The 15146-nt window shown below is 39.0% G+C and overlaps 1 protein-coding gene across 1 annotated transcript in view; it reads right to left on the bottom strand.

Moving 5' to 3' along the window:
• LOC109914904 (gephyrin-like) overlaps positions 1 to 15146 on the bottom strand; it is a 161883-nt gene that overhangs the window by 62716 nt on the left and 84021 nt on the right. The window contains exons 3-4 of the mRNA XM_048600442.1: positions 14263 to 14355; positions 1087 to 1181 (exon numbers count right to left, since the gene is read on the bottom strand). Coding sequence (XP_048456399.1) covers positions 1087 to 1145 — 59 coding nt within the window. The 5' untranslated portion in view covers positions 1146 to 1181; positions 14263 to 14355. The remainder of the gene's footprint in view (positions 1 to 1086; positions 1182 to 14262; positions 14356 to 15146) is intronic.

Here is a 15146-nt window from a genome sequence, read left to right as displayed (position 1 = left end):
TTCATCCAGCCCTGCACCTTGTTGTCTCGGATTCTCCAGCATCTGCAGTTCCTACTATCTCTGATTTCTCTTTTATCACCAATCAGTTAAGTGGTGTAGGCTGTTCTTCATTTTAAAGTAGTTAGGAAAATTTATACCTAACAACGAAGCTGATGAAAGAAATATTAGTCTTTATATAGCAGCTTTTACAATCTCAAGACTTGCCAAAGTTCCCCACAGGCAATTAAGTATTTCTGAAGTGTAGTTACTGTTGTAATGTAGGAAGCAAGGTATCTAATTTGTACACAGCCGACTACCCCGAACAGTAATGTGACAAGGTCAAATACTTTGCTTTAGAGGTACTGGTAATGCAAATGAATTGCAAAAAAATTCAGCATTTTTTTCTACAGCGGTTATTTGACCTTCTATAAATGTGAAGGGTAACATGCAGTGTCAAAGTCCCAATACACTCCACCACTGAATAAGGAGACATCGACTCATCAGTAATTCTTCACACGAATGCAGTTACAACTGTGCTGTGGTTGGAATTTATCATGATGGACCACAGGCGCTTAAAAATAGGAAATAAAGGGGTAGCGCAGAGGAACTGTCAAACCAGCTGCTCTGTCTCTCACACCTCCAAGCATCCATTTTCAGAGAAGAACAGATGGAAGCGTGGGGGGGGCGGGGTTGGGCCTTCTCACTCTCTACTTGAGTAAGTAATGCATGTGATGAAAAGACGTCAAGTGAAGAGAAGTATATCCCAAAAGGCTGGGACTTTAAGCTTCGACTAATAGTGCTATGAACATGACTGCTGCAGTTAAGTTGCTCAGTTAGTCAGTCAGTCCATACTTTTTCATTTTCTTCCTTAGAAAGGTGACTCTCCACAAACATGATTCTGCAAAACCAAAGTCTTTTGCAAAGGGAACCCTATCAGACTTTTATCAAACCATTTTAGCAGTAACAATGTGATTACATAAAATCACAAAAAAGAAAATCAAGTTCACGCTTACAAAGATGCTCTGTGACATACTGCTGTTATTTGCATTTGCTTACCCTCCTGAATTCCAACACTGTAATCCATATTTCAGAAATACCATTGCTTACCGAGACAGCATCCCCAGTGGAGTGACATTCAATGAACCCATTAGCATCGCCAGTGCCATTCCAGGAGCCTCCCTTTCTATCACCTCCTTTGTGGCCTAGAATTATAATAAACGACATTTATAACTGATATCAAATTAAAGTCATAATTGTACAGAATCCCCTCAATATTTTGCAACTAGAGTTTGTGAGTCGCGACCTTAGAAACAGCTAATTAAGTTCTGGCAGGAAGGCTGCAATACTAAGTTGTTGCATTTAATGGAAGAAAACAAATGGCAAAATGTTATCTATTATGCAAAGTGAAAAATGTGCTCATCTCAAAAAGGCAAAATTCTGTAGATGGAAAGAATCTGAAACAGAAAAGGGGAGAAACACTCAGCAAATCAGGTAGCATCTGTGGAGAGAACGGACGAGGCAAAGCAGGAAGAGGTTGTCATGATAAGAAGTTAAAAAGCAACAGCAGTATTTGAAATCAGCATGCTTAAATGAATGCCAATCAATAAATGTATCAGTATAGCCAGTGCCAACGCAGGAGACTCCCTTTTTATCACCTCTTTTATGATCCTGCATTACAATGAATATAAATTTTAAAAATTAAACATTTGATAATGTTTAAATTAAAAATTAAAAATTTGATATCAGCTTGAGATTTTAGTTGTTTAAAATTTCATAATCCCTATCCATTGATAGTAGCTACCAACTCTAATAAAGTGTGTACACTTGAAATATTAGCTTGTCGCTCACTCTAAAGATGCAAGTAATAGCAGATATCTGATATCAAAAAGATGCACAAATTAAAAAAGCACGCACAGCCAAACAGCCCACAGAGTTTTGGGGCCGAATGTTTGCAGCGTTCCCTGAATTTGTTCAGCTCCCCTGTTTGTATGGCTTGAAAATACATTAAAGGGGCAGACCCGTCAGGAACAGAATGGCATAGTGGCTGAACGAACGACCTTCTAATTCTAGCTCAACTCTGGGTCCAAATCAATATCAAACAAATTCAGATCTTCCTGAACAATTTGGTGAGTCTCAAGTATTGGGTGTACCATTAGGTGCACAATGCAAAATTATCCTAGCCTGGATTGCATAGTTGTTGCATGAAAGAGAAATCTATAATTCAGATGCCTAAAGATTTGGTGTCTGGGTTCAGTGAGAATGTTCCATATCTAAACATGACCAAGAATGGAAATCACCAGTCTGAACACCTTGGTGAATGCCCAAAAAAAAAAGTGCATCCACACAGAGCAAAGTAATTAGTGTTTGTGGTAATGGAGGAAAATGGTTGTCGCATCCAGATACTACATAACTGTCAGGGTCACTGAGTTGCTAGCTGGAAGTGCTGTTCATTATTTACAGCAAACATTGCTTTTCATGAACATAGAAATTCAAAAGTAGATATGAAGCTTCAAATGCTAGCCTCAAGATTAAACTGAAGTGGAACTGCTTCTTCTCAAAGCAACTGATCTGCAATCATACTATATTTTTACCCTGTAATCTAAGAAGTAGAGGTAGAGAAGATACATATACAGCATGAGGGAATCCAAAACTAGGAGCCATAAATATAAGGTAGTTAATAATAAATTCAATTAAAAATTGAGGAGAAATTGTTGACTCAGTGGTGAGAATGGGGAACTTGCTAACGCATGGAGACATTGAGGCAATAGTTGTATTTAAGGGTAAGGTAATAAGGAGAAAGGAACAGAAAGTTGTATTTCTATGCTGTGATGAAGAAAGGTGATTGGAGGTTCAGAAGAAACATAAACAGTGCTGGGCTTAATGTCTTGTTTCTGCACTAAAACATCCTATGAAACAAAATTGGAATCAAACAGATTGTACAGTTAGATTATAAAATGGATCCTTATTATGGGTCAAAACAATAAATTTTAAGGTGATATTGTTTTGCCATGACATGGTTTAAAAAATTAATCTTTGATCCATAACTTTTACAGTTGAGTGCTCATTTGACAGCATGCACTTATTCACAATCTAAAGAGGAGATCTGAAAGTCGGTTGAAGGCTACAATTGCAGACAGAAGACTCAAAATTAAAATGAACCATTAAGTGAAAGCCCATGCTGGCCCTGAAGCTAAACATCACTCAAAGACAGCTTCAAAGGGGGTGAAAAAGATCAGATTTTAAAAGAAAAGAAACAGTCAAAATGTAAACACATCACCACGTGCAATATTATGCTTTTGTTACAAATTTAAACTATTTTGCTCTTACTCTAAAGGAAATAAATGCAATGTTCTTAAAGGGACTCAAATAAAAAAAAGGTCCTCTGCAAAATGGGGTGTGGAAGCTGCAGTGAGCTGATGCATCAAAAGGAATTTTGCTATTTATATGATTTTGTTTTAAAAAAAAAACTGCACTCTTTTCCCAAATATTTGTAAATTGTACCTGTAAAAGCTGAACCTTTGTTTGCAAATACAGGGCAAGGTGTTCTCTTCCTGGTTTTGTAACTGTGCTGGTTGTCTAGTTCATTTGAGAGGAACGAAATTAGTAAGTTTGGCTGTTCTTGCAGGTCATAAACAGTGTGAATTTGACAAGTTATTTAAAATTGTTAATTAAGAAAAAGAAGCAAATATGTTCTGGAGTTCAGGAAACTAATATACAGAGACCTTTGCTTTGGCAAATCCTACTTATGATTTCTATCATACAATGACAAAATTGCAAGCTGCATGCATCAATGTGCTAATTCTTTTTTGACCCATGGCATGGTAATGCATACAGTCTCCAGTTACTTTGTGCCTGATGAGTTCCAAATCTGACATGCCATTCAATCAAGGGGATTCAAGAGATAAAGCAGGTGAAAATTTTAAAATAATGAAGACTTGATTTATACTCTGTTGCTCTTATCCACAGTTTGTGCTGGTTCAGGAAGGGTGCTTGCAATGATATGCGTGATAAAACAAAAGTGAAGTAGACTAAAGGAAGCAAAAAAACTAATAGTTAGTTAAGGTGTGTTTTGTGTGACACACACAATGCACTTCAACTTCAAAGGTGCAGATTTCACCATAAATAAAATTCTCAATCTTACTCAATGTTTTGAAATGCTTGCAAAATCCTGGAACTTGATCTTTTTTGCTGGTTGCACAATTTAATGATGTATCAATCTTCTTCATTTTGTATTTATGCTTATCCTTTCCCGTCTGTCAGCTGACCATTCAAGCTGCTACATTTCCCACACATTTCATGCACCACCACAACACCCCCCCCGATTCCTCAACAAATATCTGACCATTCAGCTATATTTTGCTGGGGGGTGGGGGGTGGAGAGGGGGTGGTTTAGGGGTCAGAAACCTGGAATAATTGATTTCCCACATATTCTGCCAAATTTAATGACTGGTCCTGAGTATAATCGGCGTCTCTCTCTGTCTCCAGCAAACAGTCAGATTGAGAGTCTGGCTGGCTGCAGGCTTGGTAGGCCTGTGATGCCAGGCTGCAGCCTGGAAGTAGAGAGGGAGCTGCTGAAGACTGGGGAGGAAGATTGGGGTCTGGAGTCTGAGAAGATCTGGGAGGATAGGGATGGGGGTGGGGGGGGAGGGGGGGGGAAAAGATGCTGGTGCTGGTGGCGACCCAGAAGATTGGAATCTGAGGGAGGCGGGTAGCTAGGAAGATCACAGTCTGCAGGGAAGATTGGAGGGGGCAAAACAGGAATTTGGGATTTGAGGGAACCTCATTCTCAGCGTATAGAGCCAGGCAAAGTGAAAAGGCCATGCTTCAGGGTCACACTAAAGCATCAACCCAACTGCTATATGATTAGACTATAAATATAGTCTGAAGGTGAAAGACTGGAATTCAACACAGGTTCTTTTGGAGGTCGGAGGTAACCAATTTGGGTCACTCAAATGGATATAGGTGCCAAGGGAATCAGAGATCGAGAATTTGTTTCCAACTTGTAATCAAGCAGCTGGCAGAAGCAACTGATGGTACTGCACTTTTTGTATTTGAGGTCACTAATTCCAAATTGGCCAGTATTGGCAACAATCTAACAGAAATGGTCAATTTTCAGCTGAAGTAACCATACCATCAGCATTGCATAGATCTGTGTCGAGTGCCACTGATGTGAAATTTAATCCATAGCCTGCCATCATTCATAATATTTCTGTCGCTAACTGTATCGAGGAGTTCCAGGCATTTAAAGTAGACTTAATGAACATTTGACTTAGTGCAATGTGCAACCAGCAATTAGTTAATAACAAAAATATAATTAGTCATGTCACTGAATAATTATTTAAACATTTGTTGACATTTTGCTGGTTTATCAAAGTTGTCCAGCAGAATCTCTGAGGATTCAATGTTGACAACTGATGGCCTTCTGAGACCAAGAGGAACTTCATATCAGTCCAGTAAAATTCTTTTCTCTGCCTGATTTAAAGCCAGAATTGTGTTTTATTTATTTTATTGTCTCAATTCCTAACTAATTCTGAGTTAATATAAAAGCTTTTGAATGTTGCCAATGCTTCAGAAACAAGCAATGCCATCAATTAAGTATTTTGCTAAGCAGGTTACATTCCTGGTGTAAACATACAATAATGGTCATTCAAAAAAAGAAAGGCAGATTGTCAGTGTAATAAGTCAGAATCATATAACACAGTACAGGCGAAGGTTATATGGGTCATCGTGCCTACGTTGTCTCTTGTAAATAGCTATGCAAATGCTTGGCAAATATTTCCATTGAAGCGTTTATCTAATTCTCTTTCAAAAATTACTGTTGAATCTGGTTCCACAACCTTTTCAGGCAGGGGATTTAAGATCATGGCAATCCTCTGCATCAAAAACAATCTTATCATCTCACTCCCAGTTCCTTTGCCAAATACATTCAATTGATATCGTCTGCTACTGGATGCGGCTACTCCTTATTTTCTTTGCCAAAGTCCTTCATGATTTGAAGTTGTTTCTATTTAACCTTCCCTGTTCTGAGAAGAAAAATTCCTAGCTTTACTAATCCCTTCATATAACTGTGGCTCCACATCTCTGGTACCACTCTGGGGAATCTTGTCTGTTCTCTCTCAAAGAATTTGACATCCTTCCTGAAGCATGGTAAAGATACAAGGATTAGGTGAGTTTGGACAAATCCAATTGCACCCCTCAAATAGTGGCCAGCTTGCTGTGGTCATGTAGTCATACCTCTGTTGCAAGTGGCTTTGTGTGCAGCCTATGATGGCCATTAACATACGCATGAGTTGAAACATGGTATCAGAATGGCATAGCTGAAAGTATGTGGATTGTCAGAGCTGTGATAGACAGAAACAGCAAAGTGGAAGTGAAAAAAACAACAATCTGAACCTCGAAGCTACTGGAAAGTCGAAATGGGGGCAATTTTTTTTCACTTCCTGGGTCGTTGTGGAAATGAAAGGAAATATCTGGAATAATAGGATGTTCATCCATCTCAGTTGCAAAACTATGAAATAGCTGGAAAATCAAATCAAAAGAGTAGCAACCCTGCTGTCAATGCTGGGGCAAGTGTACTACATGATGCACTGCAGCCTCGATTTCTCTGAATAGCAGAAAAAAACAGACAGGAGACAGTTTACAGGCTTTGAGAACACATTTTGAACTTCACTTTAATATTACTTTTGAATGGTTTTTATTCAACACCCCAGCTCAAGGGGAGATGGAGATTATTGAGCAGTACATGAAAGTACTGATACATCTAAATTATTTCATCAAAAGGTTGGTCTGTTTGAGCAATGAAGTGTCCTGTTACTAATACAGGATACTGATGCTGATGCTCCCATACTAATAGAAGGCTTTGCAGCACGCTGAGAAACATGCCATGACAGATTGAGAAAAAGAAAGCTGTGTTTGTAGTAAAATCGGCAGAAAGATCATGGCGAGGGGACAGGATGTAAATCTTGTAGACGACATCACAACAAAAGAAGAAATGAAAGCGTGTTCAGTGTGGGGAAAACTGGAGCCTAACAGCAAAACGCCTAATCATTTTACAAACAATTGTTTAGCCAGACAGAAGCAAACATGCCTGTAAAGATGGCTACTAGAGAGATCGCAGCAGATCATTCTATTGAATCACTTTAGAATATATAACATCTTGGCACAGTAGGATCTAAAGGTGATAAATAGTTTGTGACTGTCAGAATAGTGACTGCAGGAGAGCATTAAGTGAACATAAAGTGCCAAAAACTGCGCTTCAAACAACATAAAGTGTTTCACAAACCTGTGTGAAGTAGCTCAAGACAGTGATTCAAAAATTAAGCCCTTTAGAGGTCAGACTGGAGGGATATGATGGCCCAATACTCAAGTTAAGAGGGCTGAGAACCCAATGCAATGGGAACAATGAACATCTACAGTTCCAATAACAGATATCAAACAACATTCTATCAGCTCAGTTGAAGCTCGTCTAAATTTTGGACAAACAATTCTAAATATGCCAGAAGAGGTTTGCAGCATTTGGCAGGCCACAAAACATTGACCGTTGAACCTATCCCAGAAGATTACAAAGATGTTTTTTGTAGATCTTGGATGTTTTCGTGATGAATATTGTTTCAAATGAGATGACAGTCTGAGACCAACGAAGCCTCTGCTGAGGACAGTTGAAACTACCGTCAAGTTTCACCTCAATCATGAGGGGCACAGATAGAGTGAATAGCCAAGGTCCTTCACTGCAGGTAGGGGAGTCCAAAACGAGAGGGCATAGGTTTAAGTTGAGAGGGGAAAAATTTAAAAAGGACCTGAGGGGTAACTTTTTTATGCAGAGGGTGGTGTGTGTGTGGAATGAGCTGCCATAGGATGTGGTGGAGGCAATTACAACATTTAAAAGGCATCTGGACGGGTAAATGAATTGCAAGGGTTTAGAGGGATATGGGCCAAATACAGATTGGGATGTCTGGTCAGCACAGGCAAGTCGGACCAAAGGGTCTGCTTCTGTGCAGAATGACTCATAACTGGAAAAGAAGGGCACAATAAAGAAAATGACAACCCTGAAGGATGGGATTAGCAGCATGGTAGCAGTGAAAAACCGGGAAAACCAAGAGTTTGCACAGATCTGAAGTATCCAATGCAGCTTTAAAGAGATTTCACTATACCATTCTAACCATTGAAGAAGTTTTGACACAACCTGCCAATTCAAAGGTCTTTATTACCCTCAATCTGAAGATGGTTACTGTCATATGAAGCTGCATGAGAACAGGACTTCTCTAACTACATTTTGGATGTTATTTGGGAGATACAGATTGTTGTACACACTGTCTAGCATTTCCATTGTTTCAGAAAAACATGAACATTGTCAGCACAATATAATCAGTGATCTCCCAGGAGTTGAAGCTAGTCTGTGTGATCTCGTCCATGGATGTGGAGACAGAACGGAAGAAGCCAGAACAGATCACAATCAGAATCTAATGCAACTGCTAAATAAAGCTTACCGGATGAACCTGAAGCTGAACAAAGAGATGCAACTGAAAATGGCAGAAGTCAAGTATATAGGTCATGACAGTGAAAGGATTTCACCCAGAGCCTAACCAGGTGGAAGATGCAGAAATGGTGCAGTGACTAATAGATGTGAAAGGAGTGCGACAATTTGTTGCATTTAATAACTGTTTTGCAAAAATCTTGTCTCATTTGTCAGAGTGTTAAATTCTATGAAAGCTCCTCACAAATGATCTGCAGTGTCACTGGACATGAGGCAGGAATCAAGTTTCACTAGAATCAAACATTCTAGATGAAGATGCCAGTGTTGAAGTACTAAAATGTCAATGGTAAAGTCCCTTTGCAATATGATGCCAGTAAGAAAGAACTTATTTGTTCATTCTTGGGAAATGGGTGTTGCTGACTGCACCATTCAGTGCCTGTCTGTAGCTGCCCTGGAGAAGTTAGTGGTGACCTGCCTTCATGAACCATGGCAGCTCATTTGGTGAGGTAGACCCACAGTGTCATTAGGGAGGGAGTTCCAAACTTTGACTCACTGACACTGACAATATATTTCCAAGTGAGGACTGTGAATGGCTTGGAGGGGGACTTGCTTGTTCCCAAGTATTGGCTGCTCTTGTCCTTCTAGGTGGTGGTGGTTGTGAGTTTTAAAGATGCTGTCTAATGATCTTGGTGAATTTCTGCACTGCATCTTGTACATGGTACACACTATGGCTACTGAGCGTTGGTGGAGCAGGAACTGAATGTTAGTGGATGCAGTGTTGATCAAGTGGGCTGCTTTGACATGGACAAATGATACTGTATTTTTTTTTAAAATGCATTCATCATGTGAATTCAACATCTGCTGTAAGTGCTTTTGGATGCAGTCTGTGAAATACACATTACTTCAAACAAGTAGGACTAGGGCATACGGGTTCTCAAGCCTGCATAGCTATTCAAACAGGTCATAGTTGATCTTATACTTCAAGTCCATTTTCTTATCTTATAAATACAAGGGAACTATAGTATGTAGGTCGAGGTATTTGATTCTAGAGTTTCTCATTATGTCCTTGGTGGGCAGATATTAGGAGCTTCTCCACGGATGAGGACTCAAGTTTTGCATTTTAGCTTCCTGAAACATAACATTCAGCTTTCTAACAATATCAAATAATTTGGTTGGAACAATTATTTGATTTCAAGCACAATTCCCCAGCAAATTAACGTTGCATAGCATTTCCTGCTGTAGAAATACAAACAGGGTGTGTTATTAAATATGTTTTGGTTGATTGGTTAACGCAGTTAAACAATTTTTGCACGATAACAGATAGCTATGACGGGCTAGTTTTCTCCAAATGCACAGGATTCAAACGTTAAAGCAGAAATAACAGCACGGTACTAAAAATATTTGGAGACTACAATTAGAATTCGCAAGCTGTGAAATGCATTAGTTGTTTTGATTTTATGCATTACTCAATTATTAACATTAAAATCTCCTGGGGATTAAAATGATTACCATCTCATGTAGGTACACATCCAAAGTTGGTGTTTAGCCGAAGATATTAAGTTGTTGTATCACTATGCAGTGCTGTTCTGTATGAGCAATGATGGAAAAGTTCAGATTACTTCATTCTGTTTTCTAATAGAGCCATCTTTTGCAGTGTCTTCATTAAAATCCCAATGATCTTGAGTTAAGTCATTGGGAAGATTTCTTAATAAAGCTACATTGAAATGATCAATATAAAGAATAAAAACACCCCAGTGGCAGAAGAGCTCTAAATCAATGCTAATCAAAAATCTGCTTCAGATAACAGATTTAATCAGACATCTCCATTTTTCTTGCACCATTAATCCTACTACCAATAGAATTCACTGCAATTTATGTTTTGAGTTAATGACCATCATTATGCCATCAGTGGGTCTCCACCTTAATCAAGATTTAAAAAGATTGTTTGGAAGTTCATTAACAGGGAGCTCAAGGGTTAAATCTCTTCACACAGTCTTTCAAATTACAGTCTGAAAAGACATCTGAGAGGCAACTTTGTTTTTACTCCAGATTTCTGTGCACATGACCTGCTTGTCAAGGTTTTGACAAATTCTTTCTAAGCCAAATCATAAGAAAAGCCTCAAGAGCCATGACATACTGTATCTTCTGTTTTACTTCACTCAAGTGACTAATGTGTCGTCTCTCCATTTTTCACCATTGCAATAAATCCAAAATGGAGAACTATCAAGCAAGTGGATTAGACCCACGAGCCACCACTGTCCTTGCTGTCCATTAATGTTCCAAAATAACCCATTTCCCCATAAACAACATTAACAGAAAAAATTAATTACCTAACTTAATGAATTGAAATGGTTAGACTTTGAAATAAGATATTAATACTTTTAAATAATGTGTAGGCTGGGAAACAGGTTGCATTTGTCATTTAATGTCATCAAATGTCATTTAATACAGCAGCACTGCAATGTGACAGAACAGTTTCTGAAGCTCAGTTATAAATTGCAATCACCAGACTTAGCAGTTTGAAAGTACAAGTTCTTCCATTTTGTAGTCTCCCAATGGTTTGCAATAAAGACCGATAACATAAAACTCCAAATTGTATAACACAATTATCAATCTATGGCTAGATGTTAAAACTTAAAATTGGATAAGATTAAGCACATTGCAGCTGACTGATTTATATACTCCATATTTAAGGTGAATGACCTTTCCCTTTGGAGGTCCTATTGTACAGTGTGTAGCATGCCTGCACCTGAGCTAGAAGCTCTAAGTTTTTTTTTTCTATTAATTTCATGGGATGTGGGCATCGCTGGCTGGCCAGCATTTCTTGCCCATCCCTGGTTGGTGGTGAGCTGCCTTCTTGAACCACTGCATCCTCCTGCTGTGGGTTGACCCACAATGCTATTAGGGAGGGAATTCCAGGATTTTGACCCAGCGACAGTGAAGGAACAGCGATATATTTCAAGTCAGGATGGTGAGGGACTTGGAAGGGAACTTGAAGGTGGTGGTGTTCCCATATGTCTGCTGCCCTTCTCCTTCTAGATGGAAGTGGTCGTGGGTTTGGAAGGTCTGAGGATCTTTGGTGAATTTCTGCAGTGCACCTTGTAAATAATACACACTGCTGCTACTGAGAGTCAGTGGTGGAGGGAGTGAATGCTTGTGGATGCAGTGCCAATCAAGCCGGCTGCTTTGTCCTGGATGGTGTCAAGCTTCTTGAGTGTTGTTGGGGCTGCACCCATCTAGGCAAGTGGGGAGTATTCCATCACACTCCTGACTTGTGCCTTGTAGATGGTGGATAGGCTTTGAGGAGTCAGGAGGATTCAGTGATGGTAACACCATTGAATGTCAAGGGGGTGGTGGTTAGATTGTCTCTTATTGGTGATGGTCATAGCATGGCATTTGTGTGGCGCGAATGTCACTTGCCACTTGTCAGCTCAGTTCAAGTCCCCTCCAGGACTTGAAGGCCAAAGAGCGTGTGTTTATAATGCCGACAAACTGGTTAAATATTAATCTGCAAATCCTTCCAGTTTATATGAATGACAAATAGTAAGGACAGAACAGATTTCTAGCCCGCCATGTGACGGAACGAAGACAGTAGCCTACCAACACTACCCATGGCTCCACATTGCAACATGCTTCAACTCAAACTGAGTGAACTGTAACACATTACCATCACTTTTCTCCTGTTCTCACCTCCAATATGTACTTTTTCATACTTTTTACACTGCACTCTATCCTCTCCCATCTTCCCATCTTTTTGACTAATCCATTTATTCCTACAGTCTTAAATAACATAAATCAAAATTCAGGTGCCATAGCATGATGAGAAAGTTTGTAATTCTCTAAACTCCACTAGCAAGAATACTCATCAAGAGATTTGAAATACTGTACATGAACTGGGGGACCTCGAGTATACAACTACACAAGTCATCATGGGGAGGTGAGGCCTAATGGTATTATCTTCAGACTATTAATCCAGGGACCGGGGCTTTGGAGACCATGGCAGATGGTAGAATCTGAGCTCAATGAAAAAGAAATCTGGAATGGTTGTTCATTGTCAGAAAAACCTATCTGCTTCACTAATGTCCTTGAGGGAAGTAAACTATTGTCCTTATCTGGTCTGGCCGACATGTGACCCCAGACCCACTGCAATAGTCAACTGCCCTCTGGGCAATTGGGGGCGGGCAATAAAATCTGGCCTAGCCAGTGATGCTCACGTCCCATGAATGCATTAAGAAAAGTGGCAGAACAAGCAAATCAAGCCATCAACAAAGGCAAGTGAACCCTGAGCTTAGAATCTAAATCAACAGAACACAGACAAAAAGCAGTAATGTTAAAAAAAACCCTTGATACTAGTTGACGCTCATCCAAACTGGTGAAATGTCATTGATCCGAAATGCCAATTCTTTTTCTCTCGTCAGAGGCTTGATGAGTATTTCCACTATTTTCTGCTTATATTCCAAGTTGCCAGAAGCTTCAGAATTTCACTTTTGGGATACTGTTAAATTTTCAGATAACCTTAACCACCAGATGAATATCAGCCCTCGTGAGTCAAAACTGGCGGGTTATAAAGAAATGCTGAATTTTATCAGGGGTGTAACTTCTTTTAAAAAAAAATCATTTTGTTAGGAGACCGTTTGGGAAGGAAAAAAGTGTTAATTGAAAGATTGTAGGAAAAGCCAAGGAGAAAACATTGAGAAATAATGCAACAGCAAGCTTGGAGCAAAACATTAGATTGGTTGTGGATGGAGGTTAAATGGAAGCAAATAGATGAAGGGTTTGAGAAAAAGAACTCTGGAAGTTTTGGAGGTATATCAGGAAAGTTCAAAGAGACAGAGGCGCCATGACACGAAATCATGGAAGGTATCAGAGAAAATAGAACTTAGGGGGCAAGAGTGACAAAAAATGGGCTACCGCCCCTAACTTGATGCTTGACTACAATGCTGGAGGACAAAAAGGTTAGGGGGTCTCGATAAAAGGATAGGATAAAGGATGAGTACCTTATGACCACGATCTGATTCAAAGTGCAAAGTAGCAAAATAGTGCCTGAGCCAAGAATAAACTGTATGGAAAACATATTTCTATTGAAAACAAAAATGAAATTACCTGAAGTGACATTATAAACTCCAAGACAAGTCAAAACATAAATTTTTGCCATCAATAACAAACAAACAAATTGGGTTAAACCAGGCCACAGTACCACTAGTGACGGAAATCCTGCAAATGCAGCATAGCAGACAGGGTTTTCCATTTATAAACGTTCACACAGCAATCTTACATTGTGTGACATGATAACATCATTCGAAAACTTGAACAAGAAACAAAGATTATGAACGTGAATCACATGCACTTCTTAATAATATGTAGAAACTACTCAAGTGTTTAGCCAAAGTAGGGCCCTATGAAATACTATTCACCACATAATTCCATTCTGCTTTACTGCCATCCAATCATGCCTCTCGATCTCTTAATACCACATATTATTACATTTGACTTTTTTCATGTATTACCTTGTTCAACGCTTCTCTTGAAAACAGTTTAAACCATGTACACTGTAATTCTTTGTTGAGGCTTCATTACTTCTTTGAAGAATCCTATAAAGTTGGCCAAAGACTACCTGCCTTTCAGAAATCCATGCTGACTGGCCTCGATAAGCTCATGTTTGGCCAAGTGTTTGTGATGCAATAATGTTAGAAGATTAAGAGGAAGAGCAGGAAAATACATGAAAAGGTATTACATTATGAAAGAGGCTCAGAAGAATCAATTTCTTTGGAAGGTCTTTTTACTTCATATATCTATAAGGAAACACTCACCTCTGGAGTTACATCTCTTGGGGCAAACCCAGTTCCCCCAGTAGTTAAAATAAGGTTCAATTCTTTATCATCACACCATTCTATGAGAGTTTCCTGAAATAGAACACACAGTATTGCTGGTTACTACATCGGGAATAAAGTATGAACAAAAAAGCATGAACACATTAATCCTTGTGCTTACACACCCACAAAGTACATTTAGAGGCTCAGATAGGATCTGGCACATCGACATGACCAAATCTGAACACAATCAAACAAGATTCTAATCCACTGAAAATGACAAATACAATTGAGAGTTGAACAGGTTTATCATATCTGTTGTAATTCACAGATACAGGATCATGAAATAGTATTCTCAATGCTGTACTAAATAATTCTGGGAATTCAAGTTTTCACTGTCTCGAAATTTGAACCTGAAGTTCAGTGAATGGATTTATTTATCTTTATTCCAACTGTGCAGAAGAAGGAACATTATGAATTGAAATGTCAATCTGTATCAGCAACTTCTCTCAGACTAATAGCCAACAGTGTTTTTCAAGAAACTAAGGTTCTTAGAACGGACAGTAAATACTGTGAGCAGTTTATTCTTAAAAAAGATGAACTTGCAGTTGTATTAAATATCACACCACTCAATTTTATCTCAGTGTCCTTCAATTCCCAGTTCAAATTAAGGATCCCAATTCCTCAACCCCAGGATAAGAAACATTTGGGGGTAAAGGAATTTATATCCAAATGGGGTCGATAGTACCTTTTCTTTGAATAACTCAAAATAAAATGTTTGTGAAGACAACATTCAATTTGGGTCATCCTATTTCAATCTGAACCGTGTGTCTTGTTAGCATGACGTAAAGACAGGGTAAAATACTTGTAGGGGTGATCTGTAC

Source organism: Rhincodon typus, chromosome 8, assembly GCF_021869965.1.
Source record: "Rhincodon typus isolate 14 chromosome 8, sRhiTyp1.1, whole genome shotgun sequence".
NCBI classification, from domain to species: Eukaryota; Metazoa; Chordata; class Chondrichthyes; order Orectolobiformes; family Rhincodontidae; genus Rhincodon; species Rhincodon typus.
This window is presented reverse-complemented; position numbering and strand designations above follow the sequence as displayed.